The sequence below is a fragment of the Arachis stenosperma genome, chromosome 9 (assembly GCF_014773155.1).
Source record: "Arachis stenosperma cultivar V10309 chromosome 9, arast.V10309.gnm1.PFL2, whole genome shotgun sequence".
Classification (NCBI taxonomy): Eukaryota; Viridiplantae; Streptophyta; class Magnoliopsida; order Fabales; family Fabaceae; genus Arachis; species Arachis stenosperma.
Window position 1 is genome coordinate 23,981,065 of NC_080385.1, and position 24,932 is coordinate 24,005,996.

The following is a 24,932-nucleotide window of genomic DNA, read 5'->3' on the forward strand; positions in this document are numbered from 1 at the left end:
TAAGTTCACACACATACACATGTTTAAGTCCTTCAAACATACAAGCAATACCTGTTTCATTCTCATCTCTTCCAGTAATAAATAGGTCATGGCATTAGTCTGGCCCTTCATTATTAATTTTTGACATTCAATTGGGTTTTAATGTCCTTTAACTGCCAAAGCACTATTCTATTTCTGAAGTGAAATGATGAAGTTGATAACTAAAATTTGTTTGATTTTCATAGTGCTAAACATAGGGAATTTAATTTCCTGAAAATCAACTGTAGTAATCAAAATTTACAAAAATTAACAAATACAGTAATCAAAATTAATGCATATATTAACAAATTCCATAATAAAAAAAGTACTAAATTAGGGATTGACAACGAATTCATAACATAAATTAACAGATTGAGGATTGATGGATAACCTACCTACAAGGCGACGGTGACAATGACTATGAGCATAAAGCAGAGACACGTACAATGAGGAGGATAGAGGAGCAACAATGATCACAGAGGCAACAATGACTTAGGAGAGCAAATCGGCGACGAGTTCAAAGGTTGCAGCCTCACCGAAGAGATATCGAGAATCGAGAATCGAGAATCGAGCGAGAGCGAGATCAAGATCGAGCAAGAGCGAAATTGAGATTGAAATCCAGCGAAATCGAGATTGAAGCAAACGCGTGAAGGAATAAGTGATTAGATTGCAGCGTGAGTGAGATTTGGATGTGAGGAGTGAGAGATTTTGATTTTGTGACCAAGGAGTTTTGCTTGTTCCTGTGAATGTGAATAAGTGATTAGGAATAGGTAACATTTTTTAAAAAAATTAAATGTATTTGGTAACATTTTAGCATAAATGTTACTTAATATGTAATTTTGTTGTAATTACTAACATTTTAATAAATGTTAAAAGATAAATGTTACTAAAAGTCTAAAATGTAGAAGTGTTGGGTTCTCCCCCTTATTAGGTCATGCCTCAGAACTTGTTGGAATTGAACATGAGGACGAAGTATTATTGTCGATGTCTGCCAACTCAATGTAAAACTTAATTACTTGTTTAGTCACAAACTTTTTATAGCAATTGAACATAGCACGCACATGATCATCAACTTTTTGTGAAAATATCTTATATATCGAATATTTTATAGAGTGTCCAAAGAAATACATCGATACCCAACTTTTTTAAATTTACTTAATTTACTTAATTTCGAACATTCTCATGTTAACCAGAAGGAAATTTTTAAGCTCGAACAACGAATGCAACTGTCAAATAAGCATAATACAAAATCAATGCTTCACCATCATCTTTACATGTAATAGTTGCTTTTGCATAAATACTAACAACTATACACACTATAACAAAACAGCATTTTTTGCAACGATTTTTTTAATGCTTGCCGGCGGTTTTAACCGTTAGAAAATGATTTCACGACAGTTAAAAAAAGGTGTCATGAATTTGAGCATCGTCAACTGACATAGTGAGAGTTTTGGACCACCGTGATAAGGAGTGTCGCTAAACTGTTTATGACGATTTTTAAAGTATAAAACCGTCACTAATTTGCAACATTTGTCAAGGTGTTTTTATCCTGTATTTCGCGACGTTTTGAAACTGTCGTTAAATTACTAAATCTTGTGACAATTTTTTCTTATATTTTGTGACTTTTTAAACTGTCATGAAATTTTTAGCAACGATTAAAACCGTCACTAAGTTACTAGTTCCTATCACAACTTTTAAGTATATTTAATGACTGTTTAAACCATTACAATATTTTTAGTGACGGTTTTTCGATTTGAAACCATCACTAAATTACTGATTCTTATGACAATTTTTTCTTATATTTAGTGACTATTTTAAACAGTCATAATCTCTCTCACATCAAAGCTTTCTTTTATTAATTATTATAAGAATTATTTCTATTATAAGTAATAATTTATGTGTCTACCATCAAAATAATAAATGGCATTATATTTCAACCAATCTAAACTCAATTCCACAAGTTTTACAAAAATAACAACTATGTATTTTTCAAAAGTTGAATTGTACAAGTTTTACAGTTATAATCCATAAAAATAGCTCTGCTTGATGTTTCTCCATTGTTTCTTGTAACAACTTTTACAACGCCATCAAACAAGGCAGCGCCACTTATTTCAAAAATCTCAAAGAAGGGAAGAATTTCAAATATTAAATTCAAGTTGAAAATATCCAACTGCCCTATGTGCTGAACATAATGTAAGCTTAATTTTTTCCCATTTTAGGACACAACGAAACAAGAGGACAAATTCGGTAGCAAGCGACAACAGCAGTGGCATAAACGGCGATAGAATTAGCGGTGTTGGCGAGTGGCAGAAGCAGTGACATCAACTCTTTCAGTGTTTGGCAGTTACAATGGTGACAGAAAATGATGAATGGCTACAGGGAGTGGCTCCCAGAGAGCTAGGAGGGGCTGTCGGCGAGATGAGAGGGATAGAGAGAGTGTGGGAGGTGAGTCGGTTAGAGAGAGAGAGAGAGAGAGAGAGAGAGAGAGAGAGAGACAAATTCGAATAATAGAAAAGAGGGTTCGCGTTTCAAATTTACCATTAGAAAAATCTGACGATAAACCATTGCGGGTCACAAAAACGTAACATTTCATTAAATGAGTTTACCGTCGAATTTTTTCGACGTTAAATCCGACCCTAAAGGATGCGCCAATTTATTTATGTTTTTCTCCAATTATTATCGACGAATTTTCCACGTAAACCTACCGATAATTATTTAACCTTATGAATTTGACGCCTTTACTGCCGGTAAATCCATTGATACTCTGCGACACTAAATCCAATGGCACTCAACGTTTTTTTTTGTAGTGAATTTGCTTGAGATATTCTATAGCTGACAAACCAGCTTTCTTGATTGTCTTTAATTTTCCTATCAACTATTTGATTTGGATCCTAGATGTTTGAAAAAAAAATTCTTAAATCTTTTGCCATGCTTGATGAGCATAAGCACAGTGTAACACTTTGTTTCTAATAGAAGTTTCCATGGATGAGAGAAGCCATGTCATCAAGTAATGATATTTTGCCTTCCATTCTTTGAAAATCGTTGATTTTGTGTTTGATTCCCTCTCAACTTCTATTTAGAATTTTTGTAGAACTTTGTCTGGATTGAGATGATCTTCAAGTGAATTCGCACCAATTGCATGAAGTGCTAGCTACTCCCATGATTTGTAGGAGTTTCGATCAAGTTTATCAAGAATTGGGATGGAAAGAAACTGTTTGTTGATGCTAGAAGGATTGGTGGGGATAGAAACGATTTCTAACATGGATCAATTCAAGCTTTTGATACCATATTGAAATTTAGACTTCAAAAAAATTGGTTTGAATATTGAACAACAAAAAGTAAAGAAACAATAAAAAAGAATTGATTTCCTCTAACATAATGTTAACAGGATATATTCTTCTATTGCATACAAGAGTGACATTGTTATATTTAGCAATGGAGATAACAGATTTTTCTAACCAACTAAAGTAGTAGTGGAGGAAAGAATTATTCTCCACATACAAGACTTTTACCCAAACAAGTTCATATATTTTATTTCACACCAGACGCCCTTCTTCTAGCACGTCGATTTTACGCGCTTTTTAATTTAACAGATTTTTCAATCAACGCACGCACGTTCTTCTTGCACGACCTTCTTCTTCTTCTTCTTCTTCGTTCTTTTTCTTTTTCGTTATCATCGTCATCAACATCATCTCTTCCTCCTCCTTTTTTTCATTGGATTTTCTTCTCCTCCTTTCTTTTTCTCTTTCTCCTCTATCATCAATTATCTCATTGTTCAATATAATGAATGATTCAGAAGAAAAAATGCAGCATTAGAGGAAATATTTTTCTGTATTTGTAGCAAATTTGGGTATAAAACGAAGATATTTGGGTGTAACACGAAGATATATGGGTGTATTTTTATTCTAATAAGTTTTGTATAGTTCAGAACTCTTCCTTTTCCTCCTCTTAATCTTCTGCTACTTATTCTTTTTTTTCATCATCATCACCGTCTTCTTTTTCTTTTTTTTCTTATTCATCTTTTTCTTTTTGTTTTACCTTCTCAAGTTTCTTTTTATTTTACTCTCTTAACAAGAATAAAAACAAAAAAATTAAACGAAGAAGAAGAAAAAACACATAATGCTGCAAAATTACTTGGGAGATGATGAACTTACATTCATTTAATTAAAGAAAAGAAAGAGATAAGAAAAAGAAGAAGAAAAAAAAATGCAGCATTAGAGAAAATATTTTTCTGTACAAAAATGCTATTTGTACACTAAAATCAACCACCAATGTATTTGTGTATAAATACATGTGTGGTTTAATTTATTTTTAATGTATATTTATATTCCAGTATGTATTTTATACTGGTGGCTGACTTTGGTAGCTGATTTTAGTGTACACGTAGCATAACTCATTTCTGTATTTGCAGCAAATTTGAGTGTAAAACGAAGATATTTGGGTGTATTTTTAAATTTTGGATATATTTTATTCTGATAAGTTCTGTATAATTCAGAACTCGTCCTTTTCCTCCTCTTCATCTTCTGCTACTATTTTTTTAATCATCATCACCATTTTCTTTTTTTTTCTTATTCATCTTTTTTTTACCTTCTCAAGTTTCTTCTTATTTTACTATATTAACAAGAATAAAAACAAAAAAATCAAACAAAGAAGAAGAAAAAACACATAATGCTACAAAATTACTTGGAAGAGGATGAACTTACATTCATTTAACTAAAAGACAAAAAGAAATAAAAAAGAAGAAGAAGAAGAAAAAAATACAGCATTAGAGAAAATATTTTTCTGTACAAAAATGTTATTTGTACACTAAAATTAGCAACTGAAATCAGCCACCAATGTATTTCTGTATAAATACATGTGTGGTTTAATTTATTTTCAATGTATATTTGTATTCTAGTATGTATTTTATACTGGTGGCTGACTTTAGTTACTAATTTTAGTGTACACGTAGCATAATTCATTTCTGTATTTGCAGCAAATTTGGGTATAAAAGGAAGATATTTAAGTGTAAAATGAAGATATTTTGGCGTATTTTTATTTTGATAAGTTTGGAATAATTTAAAACTCTTCCTCTTCCTCCTCCTCATCTTCTGCTACTTCTTCTTCTTCATCTTCTTATTTCATATTCTCATAATTCTTTTTGGGAGGAAAAAAACAAAACAAAGAAGAAAAAAATACATAATGTTGCAAAATCAAAAGAAGAAAGAGGAGAAACACGACGATGAAGATGAAACACGCGAAGAAAAAGGAGAAACACAAAGAAGAAGGAGAAGAAGAAGGAAGAAGAGGAGGAGTAAGAAAAACGCGAAGAAAAACTGACAGTTGTGGTTTTCATCGAGGAAGAAGTAGAAGAGTCGTTCATAATGGTGAATGAGCGCTATGTGAGCGTAATTTCTATTGGGTTTGTCCCAACTTGTAAGACTTATAAGATAAAAAAGACTTATATGTATAGCATAACTGTGGAAGAAATAGATTTTTCTAACTAACTAAAACTGAATTCCGTTATTCAGTTATATCTATCTTTTCACCTGTCCTGTGAAGATCCACCCAAAAATAGATGATATTCTTACGAAAATTTATAGATATATTTTTACTCACATTCACCTTTTAATTTTAACATTTTAAATATATTATTTATACACTAAAATCAACTACTAATATATATATATATATATATATGGTTTAATTTTTTTCAATATGTATTTATATTTTAGTATATATTTTATATTGATGACAAACTTTGACAACTGATTTTAATATGCATGTAACATAGTTACTGACATATAGTCTACATTCCCAAGATAGTAAACCAATATCTAACCATCTGAACCTTAATTCTTGCCATTTTTTGTTGTTAGTTTTGTTGTTTTCGTGGGGAGCAGAAATTGATCTCTAATCTTCATGTATTCTCAATTTAGATAGAAGAGACAAGAACTTGAGGACATTTTCGCTCACTATCACACACTATTTTCATTAGTCATATGATTGCCAGCACTTAATATTAATACACACTCACACTGATTATTAACTATTTACATGCTAGTAACTCAAAATAATATATATAGTTTCGGAACTTGAGTAGAAGTACATGTTTAATTACTGCATAATACATCATCGTACGAAAAACAAAAGCACATGGAGACTCATAAACAGGTTCACCAGTCTTTGGATACTCATAGTTTTTTCTTGTCGCCCGCCAAATTCTGGTATAGTTCATCTATTTGCTCCTGTTAAAATTTCAGCAATTTTATGCGTACTTTTAATAGGGTAACTAGTGTTCTATGATAAGGGGGTTAGTGATTGGTTAAGAAATCAATCAAACAAGAAATTTATTGAATTTGCAAAAACATTTATTTTTGAATGTACTGTGAAAACTGTGTTTGTTTTGTTTGTGAGAAGATTATTTTCTACTTTTAGGATTTTACAAATAAAAAAAGAAAAAAACTATATTAATGTGTTTCTACCATAGATTTTTATCTTTATTTTATTTTTAATTTCTTACTACATACTATTCCAATAACACTCATTAGTTAAGCAAACTTTATTGAGAATAAGTGGAAAGAAGGGGGTAAAATATCAAATAAATTAAAAAAAAAAAGATAGAATACTTAGACACATAGAAGGGACCTAAATTAAATTACCTGATAATACTTGAGCATGTTGTTTCTTCTTTTCTTGAGTGTTGCAGTCACCAAATCTCTTTCCATGTCAAATGGAAGTGGGTCCAATATCACTCCCTTGATATGTTCAAATCCCCTCAACTAGTTTGATGAAACATACATTATAAGAAAACTAGTTTAAAAACTAAAAACTAAAAAAAAAAAAAAAAAAGACAACGAAAATTTGTCTATATTATTAGCCTTAATGCTGCACAGTTTGTAAATTTTTCAAAACAACAAGATTACATGTTTGTTTATCATACTTGACAAAATGTCAAAAATATATATAAAAATAATAAGCATGCCATTGATTCGGTGAGAACATTAAGAACATTAATGAATATGGAAAAGTATTTATTGTACAAAGTTTGTTTCTAAAATATTATCTATCATATGTATTTAAAACCTTTTTTTCTATTTCCAAAACTTGAATACAAGATTTTTTAAATAAAATATTTATGAATAATACTATACATCTAAGTTCAACTAAATTAAATTATAAGACTTAAAATAATGCTAGCTATAACTAATGTTATTATGTTAGATCAATTTGGTTAGATTTAAGTTAATAAAAGATTTAGATGTATAATATTATTCAATATTTAAGGCAATGCTATGAACTAATATCTTTAGTGTTAAAAAAGAAAAAGAATTGACTAATATTAATTAAAAAATAAGACAAAAAAAAGTATTAATCACTTAAATTTTTTCATATAAGATATTAACTATTTGTATAATTCACATATTTATATTTCACACGTTTATTTAATGAAAAATATGAATTATTAATAGACACATTAGTATATATTAATGTTATTACCTTGTTTCTGTCAGCAGTTGATTTGAGCTCCGATAGCACATGTTTCTTCAATGGATCAAGAGAACAGAGTTTGGGGAAAGATGCTGTGTGACCGTTTGAATGTGCCCACTTATTTGTAATTTCTTCGTTTGGCACTACTACTGCAATCAACATTGACTTGAAGCTATTCCCATAAACCCAGATCTAAAATCAAAACACGCCCAAAAAAAATGAATGTAGCTATATTCATTATCAGTAGTGAAGATTGAAATTGCAAAAAAAAAAAAAGTAAAAATTCATGTACAGTTAGTTGTCTTGTGTTCGTATAAAGTTGATATTTGAGAATTGTTAAATGATTTGATAAATTTGACTAAATGATAACGATTTTCAACTATCAACTTCATATGAAAATAACTGTACGTGAGTGTTTAACGAGAAGAAAATGGAATACTGACATCTTCAACTATTGGAGTAACTCCATAAACATTCTCGAGATGCTCAAGTGCTATGTACTCTCCTTGAGAAAGCTTGATAAGATTCTTCTTCCTGTCAATGATCTTCACAACACCATTGGGAAGCATTTCTCCTATGTCACCTGAGGAATACCCAGAAATTAAATAACACCCAATTTAGATCCAGCAAAAACTTCAATTTGGTTGTTCAAATTATAAGCATGTACAAATTTATTAAACCCTAAAATTTCAAATATGTTAATCATTACTGTTTAATTTCAAATATGTATAACCACGTCATTATCATCATCATTTTTTACTGTGTTTGTGTTGTTAAATGAAATAATAAAGTCTAGTTTACGTCATTATGTTATGTTATATATTACAAAAATTTCACATGATTAATTCACAAAAGCTTTTCTTTTTAACTAATAAAAATAACCTAAAAAATACCAGGTGAACAAATTATTTATTCAATTAAGTCTAACTAAAGCTTTTAGTCCAATATGTTTGGCTTTAAATTCTTGCTATTTTTATGATAGTGGAGTTAATAGTATTCAAATTGAAAAAAAAAAACCTGTGTGAAACCATCCATCTCTAATGGCTTCGGTGGTGAGCTGAGGACTTTTGTGATATCCAGTAAAGACAGTTTTGCCCCTGATGCAAATCTCGCCGCATGGAGGAGTTGCAAGAGGATTGTATCCCATTTCGGGAACCTCCTCTAAGCGCAGCTCGTTGAATATAGAAACGGCACCAACTGTACCCAACATGCACATTTCATCAGGAAATCCAAGTGTTGTTGGTCCACACGTTTCAGTCAAACCTGGATACATCAACCATTCTCTGTTAATAATGTATCAAGAACTAACAACAATAGAATGACAAATAAACACTTAAAAAATTCATATTTCGAATAAATTAGTTTTTTTTTAAATAGGTTTAATTATTTTGTTGTTTCTTATAGTTTTACCAAATTTTTTATTAAATTTTTGTATTTTTTTTTTCAATTGAATTCGTACACTACTTTTAATTTTATAATCAAGTTTTTTTAGTGTAAAAAATATTAGAACTAATTGAATATTTCTTCGTAAATTAAAGGTATTTATAATTAAAAACCTAACTAGAATTTGACCTCATATTTTGAAAAAAATATTCTGTTAATTTTAATATTTTTTATATGAAAAATATCTAATTACAAAATTAAAAATAGTATAGAGACCCAATTAAAAAAAAAGTATAAAAACTTAAAAATTTAGTGAAACTATAAAGACTAACAAAATTAAAAAAATACTAATAAAATTTTTCAGGATAACAAACATGAACAAATTAGTTTCAAATTAAAACTTTTTATTTTAATCACAAGGACTAATTTAAAGATAATGTATTTACATATACTATCTTAAAAAACTTTATTTATACTTTTTTGTTAAATTAATCTATTCAAAATATAAATTCTTACGAATTTATTTGTCAGTTTACTCTAATTAAAATTTATTTTGGCTCTGAGTTTAAAGCAATTTTTACAAGTTAAGTAACGCGACGTGAGCAAGATGCTTACCATAGCCTTGACATACAAAGGCACAACAAGTAACACGCAAGAACTCTTCTATTTCGGGGCTCAAAGCTGCTCCCCCAGAAATGATTAGTCGAATTCGCCCACCAAGCCTCGCTTTCACCTACCAAAATAAATCACAACACTTCACAAATAAGGACTCCGCTGCTTTTTAATCCCCACAACTTTGAAGCTTTCATTATTTTACCCGTGCTTATGATTTTATTCGATTTTCAGTTTCATCTTTGTAGCTTAAAACTTTGTGATCAACTTTCTCAACTATGCAAAAATTTTCAACAAAAATCTTCATAGCTTGAGCGTTTACAACCAAATCCTTATATTGTAAAATATATTTTAACCAAAACCCTCTTGTATTAGCTAGAAAAATAACATTGAGGGTTAATATTCAACTTTATTGTTGAAAGATAATTTGTTATTTAAATTAGATCCTAATAAATTTTGTTAGTCATATTAATCTTTAAAAAATATAACTGTATTATATTAAGTGTTACATGACATAATAACATAACAGGTTGATGTCACGTGTTATAAACAATTGATCATAAAATTTAGAACATAACATTTTAACTAATTATTTTGTAATATATAATATTAATCTATTATGTTATTATACCACGTGATATTTAATATAATATATCATTATTTAACTGATGAAATAATCAATTTAATTAATGATTATATTTTTTAAAAGACTAATAAGATTAATAGATGAATTTAAATAATATATTATCTTTATGACAAATTTGGACATTAACCCAGATGACGAATATATTGACTAGTATAATTAAAGGCACAAATTATGAGGTACATTACAATATTAAGTTGATCACAAATTTTTTAACAATAGGGATTTACTTTCAAATATATAAACTATAAGAATTTGATTAAAATTTTTATATAGTATAAAAACTTGGTGACAAACTTGCTTTGAATTATAACCACTTAATTAAAAATTTGAGTAAAATTATAAAAATTTATAAAATAATTCAATCTTTTATTTAGTTTTTTTAAAAAAACAGCTATTAGAGAAGTGATAGAACCTTTCTAAAGGCTAATAGATCCGCTAAACGTGATGCTTCTCTCTGCTTATATCCTTTATTCATCCAGCCAAGTTTGCTGTATCAGGGGATTCAGAGTATAAATGTGATTATTAACTGATGAACTATTTAAGTTTAGTAAAAAATTCATAACTTATATAGACAATTCTACCCTTTTCAAAAAATGTTATACTATCAAGTATCAACTAACTTACTAGTTGTAGAGCATGCCAAATACTGCTCTCCTGAATGGATTGAGTTCATCCACTGCTTTCTTGATACCTGAAAACAAATATTATATTCTTTTGACTTTCTTTCATACATTGGCTATTATAAATAAGAGATACTCAGATAAAGACATTAAATTTTTTTATGATAATTAATTATAATATTTTTATTATAAAAAATAATAAAATATTTTTATTATATATATATATATATATTAATTTTAAAAATTTTAAATTTTAATCTTTTTTTATGTTGTTATAGAATTAACATTTAATATATATTTTAATTATTTTTTATAATAGAAATATTGTAATTATTTTTTTATAATAGAAATATTGTAATTATTTTTTTATAAAAAAATATTAATTTAGATTCATTTAAAATATGGTTTATTAATTTTTTTATTAAATTAATTTGTTTAATTTAATTATAACATAAATAATATAGTTTAATTAATTATATATATTAAATTTTAATTATTAAAAAATATTTTTAATTAATTACATATATTAAATTTTAATTATTAAAAAATATTTTTAAAAAAAATATTTTAGACGTTTTTATGTGAGTGAAAGGAGATATATGTAGCATTTTTTCTTTAAGTTGTCATTTTTTTATGAAGGTTTCAATTATTATCTTCTTACTCCACACCTCTTCCCCTGAATTAAATGACCTTCTCCGTCCTCTAAACCCCTCATGATCTTCAATGCACTTGTTTTTTTAAGATAAAAAAAATTAAAATGACTAAATGAGATATTGATGTGTTTAATGCAGTTGTGAGAAGAAGGTACACTATTTTCTTTCTAAAAAAAATAATTTATATAAACATTTCATTTCATCAATATTTTAGTTTAAATTAGTTGAACCATATTCTTTATTATACTTTATTTGTTCTGCCTAACGTAGCGTATGTTAAATCAAGACTTGTATAGTTGTATGTCAACGTGTAATCTTTTTACCTTCATATACTTTTTCGAAGACACGTGGCACACCGGCAAATAGTGTTGGCTTTAACTCCATTAAATCATCCCTCAAAGCGTTTAGATCCTTCACGCAAACAACCCCAAAAGTTAATTACGAGATATATAGATAAAATGAAAAAATAAGTGTGTATAAGATGAATAAACCAAGATAAATTCTAACATAAAAATTTAACTAATGACTAATATTTACACTACTGAAGTGACTTTTTTTTCCTTAAACGTTTAAGGAAATCCAATTAAGTTAGTAGAATAAATACACGAAAAAAATAAAAAATCAGTGTAATTTTTTTTGTCAATATTTTTAATTTATGCTTTTAACATTAATGAGTAACTAATAAATTTTACTAAAGTTGTAACGTTCCTTATAATATAGAATGATGCATAAATAAGAGAATGGTACGTACCCCATGATAGTAGCCAACAGATGCACCATTGCGGAAGAAGTACTCTTCAATTGTGCGATCAAGAATATGAGCCAACGGAAGAAACGATAAATACACATCTTCAACTGTCATCTGTGCAAATTAAATTAAAACACTTTTCTCAGATAAATAACCCATTTCCAAGCTTTCATTCTTTTTATGCTCATTTCAATTTCCACTATTAACTTTTTTTTAATTATAAACTTTTAAATTAGTCTTCGTTAGTTTTTGTTTTGAGCAAATTAATATCTAACAAATTAAAAGACGGCAATGTATTAGTCTACAAATTTTAAATAATCCTTTATAAAATAAACAATCCTATTATATTACCAACAGTATTTCTGCTAACTTTTGTCAACTTTTATTTATAATTGTGTTTAATAAAAATATTTTTGTAGATGTGTCTAATAAAAATATCTTTTTTTATGATTGCGTCTAATAGGAGTGTATTTATATATGTATTTTCTGAATGTGTCTTCTTATACATATATTTAAAATATAATAATTAATTATTATTGATACTATATACTTTTTTCTAAAATAAATAAACAAAATAATTCTTTATCTCTTAAAGTTTTTGTCAGCTTAATCTCTCTGTTAAGCTATTTTCAAGAAAAATATATCAAGAAAATCCGTTTTATTTTATTGGGGGCAAATAGATCATATTTTGAAAGAACGAGGGTTAATTTGTAATTTTGATTTGGGAATTTATTTGTTTTTTTTTTCGGTAACTAACAATCTTTTCTACTAATATTTTAACAAATGAACCAACTTTATCGCAAAATTTTGAACAAAAAGAAACGTTTAAAATTATTGGAAAAACATTTAAAATCATAAAAACAATATAAAAATCTAACAAAAAAAATTCAAAATCGTTAAAAAAAACCTTCAAAACTTAAAAAACGAAATATATAAAATAATAGACAAAAAAAATTCAAAACCTCTAAAATTTAAATATCTAAATTTTTTTATTTACTTTTTAACGTACATTCTCAAAAAAAATTAAATATCTGAAACTGCTAAAATTTAAATATTTAAAATTCAATTATAAAAAAATCCAAAATAATGTCTTCTTTTTTAATAGTTTAATTTTATTTATTTTTATTATACATTTTCAGAAAAAAACATCTTAAACCTTTAAATTTAAACATTCGAAACCTAAATATAAAAATATTTATTGTATTTTATTACCATAATTAAAAGAATTTTTATTATGTTCAAAATTTGAATTATTTTACAATAATATTATATATATATATATATTTTACATTTTAAATATTTCTTTTTATTAAGTTTTGGATAATTTTTTTATTTAATTTTGGATTTTTTTTACTTGTTTGCAACCCAACTAATAATTAACTTTTATTAGTGGATACTTGATACTCTAATTAATTATCTAATATGATTGTTCATAGAATTTAGAATAATAAAATTAACAAGCCCACTAAAATGACAATAAAAAATCAGCCAACTTCAATCAATAATCAATTATTAGCTCACAGCGAAACAAATACACCACTCACTATTTTCTCTCTTTTTATTTTTGAAAAATACCTTTTTACTCTTTTTCAATTTTTTTCTTCGTTCTTCTAACACCACAATTTCCAATCATCTACCGCCGTCGTTGGCCAACCACTCTAATCTTAAACTATAAAATTAGTTTTATTTTATTTCTCTTCCGAATATTTTTTTTATTTGTATTTAGAATTTCTATTATTGTTTTTAGTTTCAAACGTTTCTTTCTAATATTCATTTCTTTCTCACTAGACTTTCTTAAAATTAACAGTACATGAAGGTTAAAATAGGGCAAGAAATATGAGAAAAGAAAGAAAAAAGAGAGGAATAATCCAAAAGCATAATAAGAAAAAAAAAAAGAAAAGAAATGGTAGCAAAACATTTGGGTAATGGGTGAAGTAGCTAATATAAGCATGGGATTTTACCTTGTCTTCAAACTGTTCCATGAAAAGATCCATGCCTCGTACTAAAGCAACAATATTTTCATGCGATAAAACAACTCCTTTGGGGTCTCCACTTGTCCCACTTGTATACATTATAGTGCATATGTCTTGAGCACGAGGTGGATAAATCTCACATGGCTTTTCTTTTCCCTGTATGTACGGACAATAAATTGCACCAAAACATGTTCACAAATGTAAAACAATTCTATTAGTAGCATATAGTAGTGTTTACATTTTATTACCATGTTTTTATATGTTTTTAAAAAAATATCGGAACACCCAATTTTTTAGTTCACAATCTTAAGAAGGGAGTAACCGTCAAAAAAAAAAAAAATTGAATACTAATATTTTTAGGGTAAAAGAAAAAAATTAACTAATATTAATTTAAATACAATGCAAATACAAAAAGATGTTAATTATCTAAAATTTTTCTATTAAAAAATTGTCTATGATACATAAATAAATAAAAAGATAAAACAACATAAATTAAAACATATATATAGATAAAGAAGAAAAAATTTGAGATAATTTTTTATATATTATTTCTAAATAAAAATGTTTTACTATTCTCCATACCTATTTCCGTTATCCAACAAGCTTTTGTAATTAGAATTTAACTCTAATATGTGTTTTTAAAATATAAAATAAAAATATTAATTAGAAAAAAAAGTGTCATTCTCTTCTCTTAAGAAATATTAAAATAATATTCTTTTTTCTTTTATTTATAAAATATACACTTTTCTCCCTTATAACGTTTAAAAAATCTTATCTTTAATTCATTTTAAATTTTTTATATTAACTAATTAATTTTATTAATTTTTCAAAAAAAATTTACAAAAATATCCTTTAACAAAAATTTTATTTTTGTGATTAAATTTTATTTATCAAAATATTCTTTAACAAATTATTTTTTTATTAATTAAATTGTATTTATACCAAAATAGTTTTTAAAATTTTTAGGAAAATCTGAAAAGAAAGCCATAAAAAAGAGAAGCATGATCCTCCAAAAATAACCTTCAAAAGTAAGAGTGACTGTCATTTGTATTTTCAAAAAAAAATAATTTGATCATTAAAAAAATTATTTACTCATTAAAAAATCTTTTAAAAAGGATTTAAATAAAAAAAATTTAATCCGTAAAAAAATTATTTGTTTCAAGGTATTTTGAAAAACAAAATTTAATTATAAAAAAATATAATTTTTGTTAAAAGATATCTAAAAATATATATATATTTTAAAATAAGTAAAGTTAACGTTAGTTAACATAAAAAATTTAAAATAAATTAAAGAGGAGATTTTTTAAAATTATAAAAAGGAGAATATATATCTTACAAATAAAAAAGATGAGAATATTATTTTATCATTTTTCAGGATCAGAGAAAAAAGAGTGAAATTTTTTCTTAAAAAAAATATAACAAAAAATATAAAATTAAATTTTTAATATATTTATTATTTATTTATTAAATTAAAAATTTAAAAACTTAAAAACATCTATTAATAACAATCTTAACATATATCATCTTAAAACACATTATAATTATTATCTTTGAAATTATGTCTCGAGAAAAGCTTTTCAAATACAATTAAAATACATTGTTGAATTATTATTTATTGAATAAAAATCTCAATGTGGACCTACCATATGGAAAAACTCTTCCCAAGAATATGGCTTAATTCCGATTGCGGCTGCCTTATCTTTTTGTTCCTCTGTTAATGAAGTGAAGCACACCATTGCTGACGTCACCACAATCAAATTTCAGTTAAGTACCTTATATAATTTATAAATGTAGCACACAAATTAATTAAGAACAATACTATGTTAAAGACTGATATTTTGGTGAAAAATAAAAATTATTTTTAATAAAAAATGAAAATAAATTTATTATATGTAATGTATATATTTTTATCCAATTATATTCTATTCTTCACTAAAATATTTTTCACAAATTAAACATTGAAATTGAACTACGTACTATCAAACTAATTTTACCTTTCAGTCGCTTAGCAGATATACAATCAGGTTTCAAAAGCTGCAAAATGAGAAATTTTATTACTCCTTCTGAATATATGCATGTGAATTCATCATGAACCATGTCATGAAAATTAAATGACCCTTATTATTACCTCTTTCACCTTCTTATCTTGGACGAAAACAATATCAACTTCTGCATGATCTATAATAAAATTAACAGCACCGGCGCCTGCATTTATGTTTAATTTCCATCGAATCAATAACAAATAACATGAATCACCTAACAAATAAATTATTGAATTTTTTTTTTGTTTTTTTTGTTTTTACAATGTAACTAACTGAAGTGACGCCTGGTAGCTGGAAGTATATTAAGATATAAATGAGAGACATTGGCATGTATTTAATTTCCTATTTTCCTTTAAAATCATTATCCAAAAATGATACCTTCAATTTAAATTTTTCCTCTAGATAAATTAACAAAAGTGAAAAAAGGGTTTAATTTTTATATACTACATATATATTGGCACTATATAAAAATCTTATACTAACATTATTTAATCCTAGTTATACTGGTATAATAATAAGAATTAACTATTGAAAAAATACTCAATTTAGTTCCTGAAATATATTCGAATTTTAATTTAGTCTTTAAATTTTTAAAATTTTAATTATATTAGTCCCTATAATAATTTCTGTCATAGAGTCAATTAAAAAGTTTACGAATTAATTTAAAACAATTAAAATTTCAAAAACTAAATTGAGTCTCGAGTGTAATTTCAAAAAATATTTTTTCGACAACAAAAAACTGTCTATAAATGAAGGTATACACAATTGAATGTAAATGTATAAAAATGAACGTTTTCAATGAAATCAATTCCAAAAAAACTTACCAAGTGTATCATAGAGAGGCACACAAATAAAGCTGTTGGCAGAACAAGCCTATGCACCAATGGTTATTAAACAGGATTATGAACCATATTAGCATTATTAATATTATTACTATTATGAAAAAAAAATAGAATACAATTGATTATTGAAATGTCATAATAGTATAATACCTCCATTGCCACTATCCATTGAGGACAGTTAGAGCCATAAATTCCAATTCGAGAACCCTGTGATATGAACATTAATTTTCATAATTATCTACAAATAATTCTCTAATTAACAATGGAAATATTTTCAAAGCATTAGTCACTTACAGGTTCAGCACCGGAAGCTCTTAAAGCAGAACCAATATGCAGAACTTCATCGTAAACTTCCTTATACGTTTTCCAAACATATGGTCCAAACTATTGAAAACAACAAATTAAATCTTAAGTTTCTTGCCATGAGGTACGACACTAGTGATGGGCATTACAAAAATGGATTATTGACAAAAAAAAAATAAATAAATAAAACCTTTTCATCGATAGCTTTACGCCATCCCAGCATCCGATTTTTTGGATGTTTTTTGACAGAGACACTGCAATCATCAGAGAAAGATCACTTTAAGTCTTTCCCAAATTCATTTCATGAAACTGACAACACAAACGGATGAAAGAGAACGGAAGTAGTGTTTCATAAATAGGTTATTGAACGAAGACAATAATCTAAAATTATTTTGGATGAATTTGTTTATAAATACAGAACATCACTATAGGAATTAGAAGATATAAAATTGTGTTTGACAAATAAAATAAAGGGGTACTCTGCTATACAGGTTGAAGTAGTATAGAGAGATAAAATAATTTTTTTTATAGTTATTTTTTATTATTTTATTGCTATTGAAAGTGTGAGTCCTATTTTTTTTAATCTCTCTTTTATCCTATAAAAAGAAATATTTATAAACTTATATCTTTATCATATAATTCACCTAAAATAAAAATATAAATATTATGTTTTGATATAATAAATTAGTGTATTTTATATTTTTTGACAGAAAAAAATATAAAAATATTAATAAAAAATATAATTTATTTTTTATTATTTTTAATAAGCTTTTACAATTATATTTTTTAAATTTTTTGTTTGTAGAAAAATAATAAATTATGCTTTTATAATTTATTTTTTATATTTAATTTATTATTAAATAAAATATAAAAATATTAATTGAGTTTAACTAACATGTAGATACATGATAAATTTATTATTAATAAAAAATTTTAAATATTTTTATCTAACATATAAATCAAATAATAAAAAATTTTTAATTTATAAACTTAGTGATCTTAAAACAAAAAACAAATAAATCCTTAAATATAATAGCTATGATTTAATGCACATGATAACTAACCCTATAAAAACCAAAAAGACACAAAAAGTAACTAGAAAACAAAAGTTGATGGACGGCATGGACCAAATTGTTAATTTTGAAATGTTGAGGACCATTCAAAATTGTGGCCACATAATAATGTATTATCAATTTATCATTCTACCTAAACTGAATCCAACGCATGTTAGTACATCTTGGAAAATGGACCACTGCCTTTAACTTCTCATCCAACCCAGTTCATGTAGATAGATAAGAACACTAAATGAAACTAGCCATTGCTGAACTACTGCATTTAATAACCTGGTCATGCATTTTTCTTATTCTATAATAATCTTCTATTCTCTTCTATTCTATCCTTCCCTTCACAAGAAAATAGAGAATATGATACAGACTGAAATGAAATTAAAGTACCTGAAAATATCCCAAGTAGTACTGAAATCAGGATCCATGGGAGGAAATCCATTCTTCGCCAGCAGGTTTCTGTAAACTGGACCGACACATGGTTTTCCATTTTCACCCTCCTTTCCTTCTTCAACCTTAATAGCAAAGTTCTTCAGCATCTTCTCTTCTTTTCTTTTAGAATCAACTACATGTGAGTAAAAACAGCACCGTGTCAAAATCTAAAACTTGAAAGAAAAACTATATATTTTTCTTTTTGGCGGTCAATTTAAATAATCTCAATAAACGGTGCCCAAAAATCATGCTTGACTTTCGGTGTTTCATAAGAATTTTAGTCAAACAAAACAGTAAAACTCACGTACAATTGTGTAAATATAAAATTAATAATTAATAATTATTAAATAATAATTTAATCAAATCTATTATTTATTAATTTTATGGTAAAAACTCAAGTGCAGTCGACTTAACGTGAAGTTGATAACTGAGAGTCATTAGATGATTTGACTGATTTGACTAAATTTTCATCTAATAACTCTATCAACTTCACGTAAAGTGAACTGCATCTGAATTTTTATCTAATTTTATATAAAAATAACTGTATATAAATTTTTATTAAAAAAATTATTAAAATATCCTTATTTAATGTTTGTTAAATTTATGAATTGTTTACCATCTTCGACTCGCATACAATAACTTTCCCAACAAACCCCTCTCTCAACATCACTCCATGACAGCTTCTCCTTCTGTGCATGCTAAGTTCTTCTAATTTTCATCAAATTATCTTCTTTTAATATTTGTTCTATTCTTTGATTCCAAATAATAGGTCTATTAAACAAAAATGAAAAAACTAAACAACTTCAATATAAATAACAAAAATTTCCTTTGTCAAAAACATTTTCATAAAAATTGTACTTTCAACGTGAAACTATAAAAAAGAAACAAATAAAGTCAAAACTAATATTTTAATTTAAGGCCATAACTCTTCATTGACAACGCAACAAAAAAGTTTTTGGATGATCTGGGTTCCTTGGTGGTTGTGCAGAAGTAATTATGAGGTTAGGAGAGGGAGGTTTTTCAAACTAAAACTTATAACAAGCCTTTTGTGATATTATTTTATCATTTGGGGTCAATTAATAATTTTAAAATCTTCATATAAATCGCTTTTCTTTCCTCAAAACTGTACCGTCTCTTTTCACTTACGTTTTTTTAAAATTATCCAATAAATAAAAAATTTATGCATATTTAAAAATTATTAAATAATTTAAATACAACTGTAGACTTTGGTGTTGGTAAATAACAAAAAGTTACGGCATGCAAAAATTGGAATGAAGCATAAAAGAGTACTGAAGACTGAGATAGGCAGGCATACTGTCAAAAAATAAAATAAGAGTAAAGAATTAAACAATAACTCAGAATAATTAACAATGACTCAACTGGATCCTTCAGTTTTGTACTCATGGTTAATTAAATGCCTATTAAAATGAACATTATTTTACCATTTAAGTCCTCGTTTCTTCTTCGTTATTAAAAGATCCCAAATCACATACTTCATTTTATAAGCAAAAGCTTCAAAACCCAAATTGAGAAGACCACAGAGAAAGAGAAAGAGAATCCAAAATCGGGAAAAAGAAAAGAAAAAAATGAAAGATGAGCATGTAGTCCGTACAGTTAGAGAATCAAAGAGGACGATGATGACAAGACGCGCAGAGTGGGCGTGTAGAATATGTGGCGTTCGTCGGCAGGAAAGAGAGAGAGAAAGAAAGTATATAGTGAAGTGAGTAGTTGTTTTTCTATATACCTTTCTTGTTATTATTATCTTTGTAAAAGTAAAGTAATGAGTAATGACATGCAATGATCCAATGAAGTTGAAGGGAGATGGTTGCCAATTTTATACAGCCAGAAGAGGAGTTGCAGTTTTAAATAAGGTAGTTGAGACGAATTATGATGGGGATATGTTTTTCAGAAATAATCTGAAATTTAATTTTAATACACTTAGTGTAAAATTATTTTATACATGTATTCAATTATATACACATGTATCTAATTATATAATATTATATTAATAAAAATAATTATTTTTTATATTTAATCGTGTGAATAATTATTTAAAAAAATAATTATAATTATATAACTGTATAAAATGTTTTATCCTATTAATATATTAAAATTAACTTCATAATTTTTATTTTATTTTTTATATATATTTTTTTAGAAATTTTTTTATTTTTTATGGTGTAGAAAATAGGAATTAGTTAGGCACACATATTAAAATTATTATTAACAAAAAGTTTTTAAATTTTTATTTTAATAAATATATAATAAATATGTTAAAAATTAAATTTTATATTTTTTTATAAAAATTGATAATTTTCATGTATCTTTTATACTTCTCTTTTTTTTTCATATTTTTTTTTTTATCTTTAATGGGTATGCTTAAATTAAGGTCACCATTCATATAAAAGCGATAAAAATAACTTATTTTTAGAGCTAATTATTTGGTCACAATTAAAAATTGTACTCTAAAAAATATGGCTTAATAATAAAAATTTAAATTATGAATAAAATTAAATCAATAAGTAAATTAGAAGATATAAAAAAATAATTAAATTATCTAAACTAATAAACAAAATTAATAATTCTAACTAATATTAATTTGAATGACACGTAATTTTTTAAATTAATATAAAATATTTTTTTAATTTTAATTTCACAATAAATTTTATTCAATGAATTCAAAAATGAAATAAGAATTTCTGTACAAAAAATAGAACAATTAGTAATAAGAATTAATAGATTAAATATAAATTTTTAAAAATAATAAATAAATTATTAAAAGAATTATAAAAATTATAAATAAATATTTAATTCGTAAAATAAAAAAGTATTAAATAATAATAAAATAAAAATAAAAAATTAATATTATAAATTTTATAAAAAAATAAAAGAATAAATAGTCCTCTAATTAAATTTTTATAAAAAATTTAAAGTTTTAAATAAATTTAAAAATTAATATCAGAGTTAAAGTAACGATTTTAAGAATAATAATATTTTTTATTTATATTCATGTGTAAAAAATTTAATATATTTATTTAATAGACGAAATTAAATGTCTTAATTTAAAGACTCGAGTCTTCGCCTAAATTAATCACTTGTCTTTTGACAAGGGATGAGAATAATAAAGGATTGTGCAGTGAGGGACTTTAAGAAATAATATATACAATACTTTGTGATATATTACAATTAGAGTTTAATTTTAGTGTATTAATATTATAATAAAAAAAATTTATATGCTCAATCAAATTTTATATATTTTAATATTTTTTAAATAATAAATTTAAAAATTAATTATTTTTTACAATGTATCAATATAAAAATTAGATGTATGTTTTTACAAAATATATGAAAACTAAACTCATATAAAAATATATGTAAAATTTGTATCGGGTTAAAGTGAGAAATAAATTTTTAAAAATTTATATTTTAAACAGATTAGTTCTAAAAATTAAAATATTAATAAAGTCTTTTAAAATAATAAACGTAGATAAATTAGTTAAAATTAAGATCATTTATTTTAATTATAAAAGATAATTTAAAGGTAATGTGTCTACATCTATTATTTTAGAAAATTTTATTAAATTTTTTTTAAAATTAATTTATCTGAAATATAAATTCTTTGAACTTTATTTTTCACTTTACTTATTTTAAATTTCCTCTTTTATTATATTTGAATAATGTTATGCATCTAAATTTTTTTATAAATTGGATCCAACTAAGTTAAAAAATAAGATTTAACATAATATTAGTGATAATTAATTTTATTATATTAGACTAATTTAATTAGATTTGATTAATAAAAAAACTTGAATAGTAATAACATTATTTATTATTCGATAGAAATCAAATCCGATTGTTTTAAATTAAATTTTTTTACAAATCTTTTAATCATTAAACGATAATTCTATTTTATTTTTTATTATATTATATAAAAAAATAATAAATAAACATGTCCCTTCTGATAAACCTCACGTGTCTCGCATTTTGGAGCTATTCGAATCTGGGACACTTCCATGATTCCATCTCATTGCCTATTATCTTTGGTGAAACACAATATGGGTTAAAAACACTAAATAAATAAATCCTCACAAGTCATATCAACCGCAACCTCTTGAAATTATGAATCGTTGTTATTGCTTTAAAAACTTATGACCAATCCAGCAGATCCATACCCATATTGTCGTCCTTTATCTTAATTAACTACATGGTATTTCATAACAAGGAAATTAAAGCAGGGTAGGAAATTACTATACTACTCAATGTAATTGTTATTGTAAAAGAAAACTCGACGCCAAACAACTACTACTCCAACATTATTTATCACTTTTTGCCATAAGTTAAGGGGGTTAGGATTGATACGGTTGATGGTTAATGTTCCCTTAATACAAGTCAGGAAGAAGGTTTATTGTGCAATTCTTTCATAAATTAAATTAAAATTACACCAACCTATTTTAAATAGCTTAAAAAGCATACCAAATAATTTTTTCAATAAATATAATGTACGGATGAAGAATAAAAGACTAAAAAAAGAGACACACCAAAAATACAAAAAGATAAAAAAAAAGAATTTTTTTATTAATTTTTAAAAAAATTATTTTTAGCAATTTAGGTCATTGGAAAAAATTTTTTACTAAATTTTTAAAAAATATGTCCTTAACAATTTATATTAAAAGGTGAAAACTAAAAGAACTAAGTAACTAACTACAGAATTACCTTTAGTTAGATTCTTCATTTTTTTCCATGCAACAAATAAAATAAATCATCTACCTCACTTGATCACACAATTAAAATCGTACATAAAATAACTAAAAAATTTTATTCATCAAAATTTATTTTAATTGTCTTATAAAAAATATTTAAATAGACACATAACAGACTAACCTAAAAGTAGATCGAATTTTACTAAATATAACTCTAAAATTAATTCTATATATTTAAATAGATTTAAATTAAAAGATTCTAAAAGATATGATAATTAATTTAAATTTTAAATACCTAAAAATATTACTAAACAAATCAAAACCAAATCAAGACTTTAACAAATTTTAATAACAAACCAAACTACAATATAGACTACATGATTTTAAAAATTAATGATAAATTTATATCTTCTACTAAATTTAAAAAACACTTATTTTTTATTGTCTTGACTCAATCTAATAGGTTCTACAGTTTTTTTGGTCAACAATTAATATAATAATTCCTCATGTATGAGTGCTTCCAAATTTCTAAAATTCTCCTTAAATTTTTCGGAAATGTTTGGTAAAAAAAAAAAAATCAGCCAAAAACAGTCATAACTTACCTTATTTAGCATTCATTAATTGTTGCGATAATTAATTAATATTAAATAAGATAAATTCTGACTATTTTTTTATCTACCTAGCATTATCCAAATTTTTTTATACATACTCTAATAATAGAACTTTTTGGAAATATAAAATTTTTATTCTATCTTTTTACTTTAAAATATCTAAATTATCCTCTCGAATATGTATCATGTACTAATTTATAATTTAATTGTAAAAAACACCCACACACACACACATATATATATATATATATATATATATATATATATATATATATATAACATATAAAAATTATTGTAACCAGTTTATATACGAATAATCAGTTTTAACACGATCGTTGGTCAGTTGGTCAATCAGCTGTGGGATTGATATTGTATTCTAAGTAGTTTTTATTACCTACTATTTGTTATTAGAATATATACGGTTTTATATAACTAAATATTTATTTAGTCTCTAAAATTTGTCTCGAGCTTCAAATTGGCCATTAAATTTTCAATTTTCTTGATCTAGACTTGAAATTTTACTCCGTTGATCATGTTAGCTCCTTGAATGATTTCTGTTAGTGTACTCAGATGTAATGAAGTGGTGACTCGTATGTTAATGAGACGTAGTAAGTTTATATGAACAATTCTAACACGTTATATATAAAACATAATTTATCTATGCACCGTTTAATTTGATGCTATATATTATAACATTATGAAAAAGTATAGATAACTAACAATTTTTTGAATAATATGTCAATAATGTAAATTAATATATATTTATATGTCACTGATATATCATCATTGTAATTAAGTAACAAATTGACCATACA

At 25.3% G+C, this 24,932-nt stretch overlaps 1 protein-coding gene across 1 annotated transcript; it reads right to left on the reverse strand.

Annotated features, from left to right (window-relative positions):
- Positions 1-6,049: 6,049 nt before the first annotated feature.
- Positions 6,050-20,632, reverse strand: LOC130947957 (long chain acyl-CoA synthetase 1-like). Its single transcript, XM_057876672.1, has 20 exons — positions 20,419-20,632; positions 18,765-18,939; positions 17,501-17,564; positions 17,302-17,391; positions 17,158-17,214; positions 16,990-17,038; positions 16,252-16,328; positions 16,118-16,157; positions 15,767-15,861; positions 14,112-14,279; positions 12,154-12,264; positions 11,726-11,813; positions 10,754-10,820; positions 10,542-10,617; positions 9,487-9,604; positions 8,506-8,751; positions 7,932-8,071; positions 7,498-7,680; positions 6,660-6,779; positions 6,050-6,245 (listed from the first exon to the last, which is right to left on the reverse strand). Exons 2-20 carry the CDS (start codon positions 18,911-18,913, stop codon positions 6,192-6,194), a joined length of 1,992 nt encoding a protein of 663 aa, XP_057732655.1. The 5' UTR covers positions 18,914-18,939; positions 20,419-20,632; the 3' UTR covers positions 6,050-6,191.
- Positions 20,633-24,932: the final 4,300 nt, after the last annotated feature.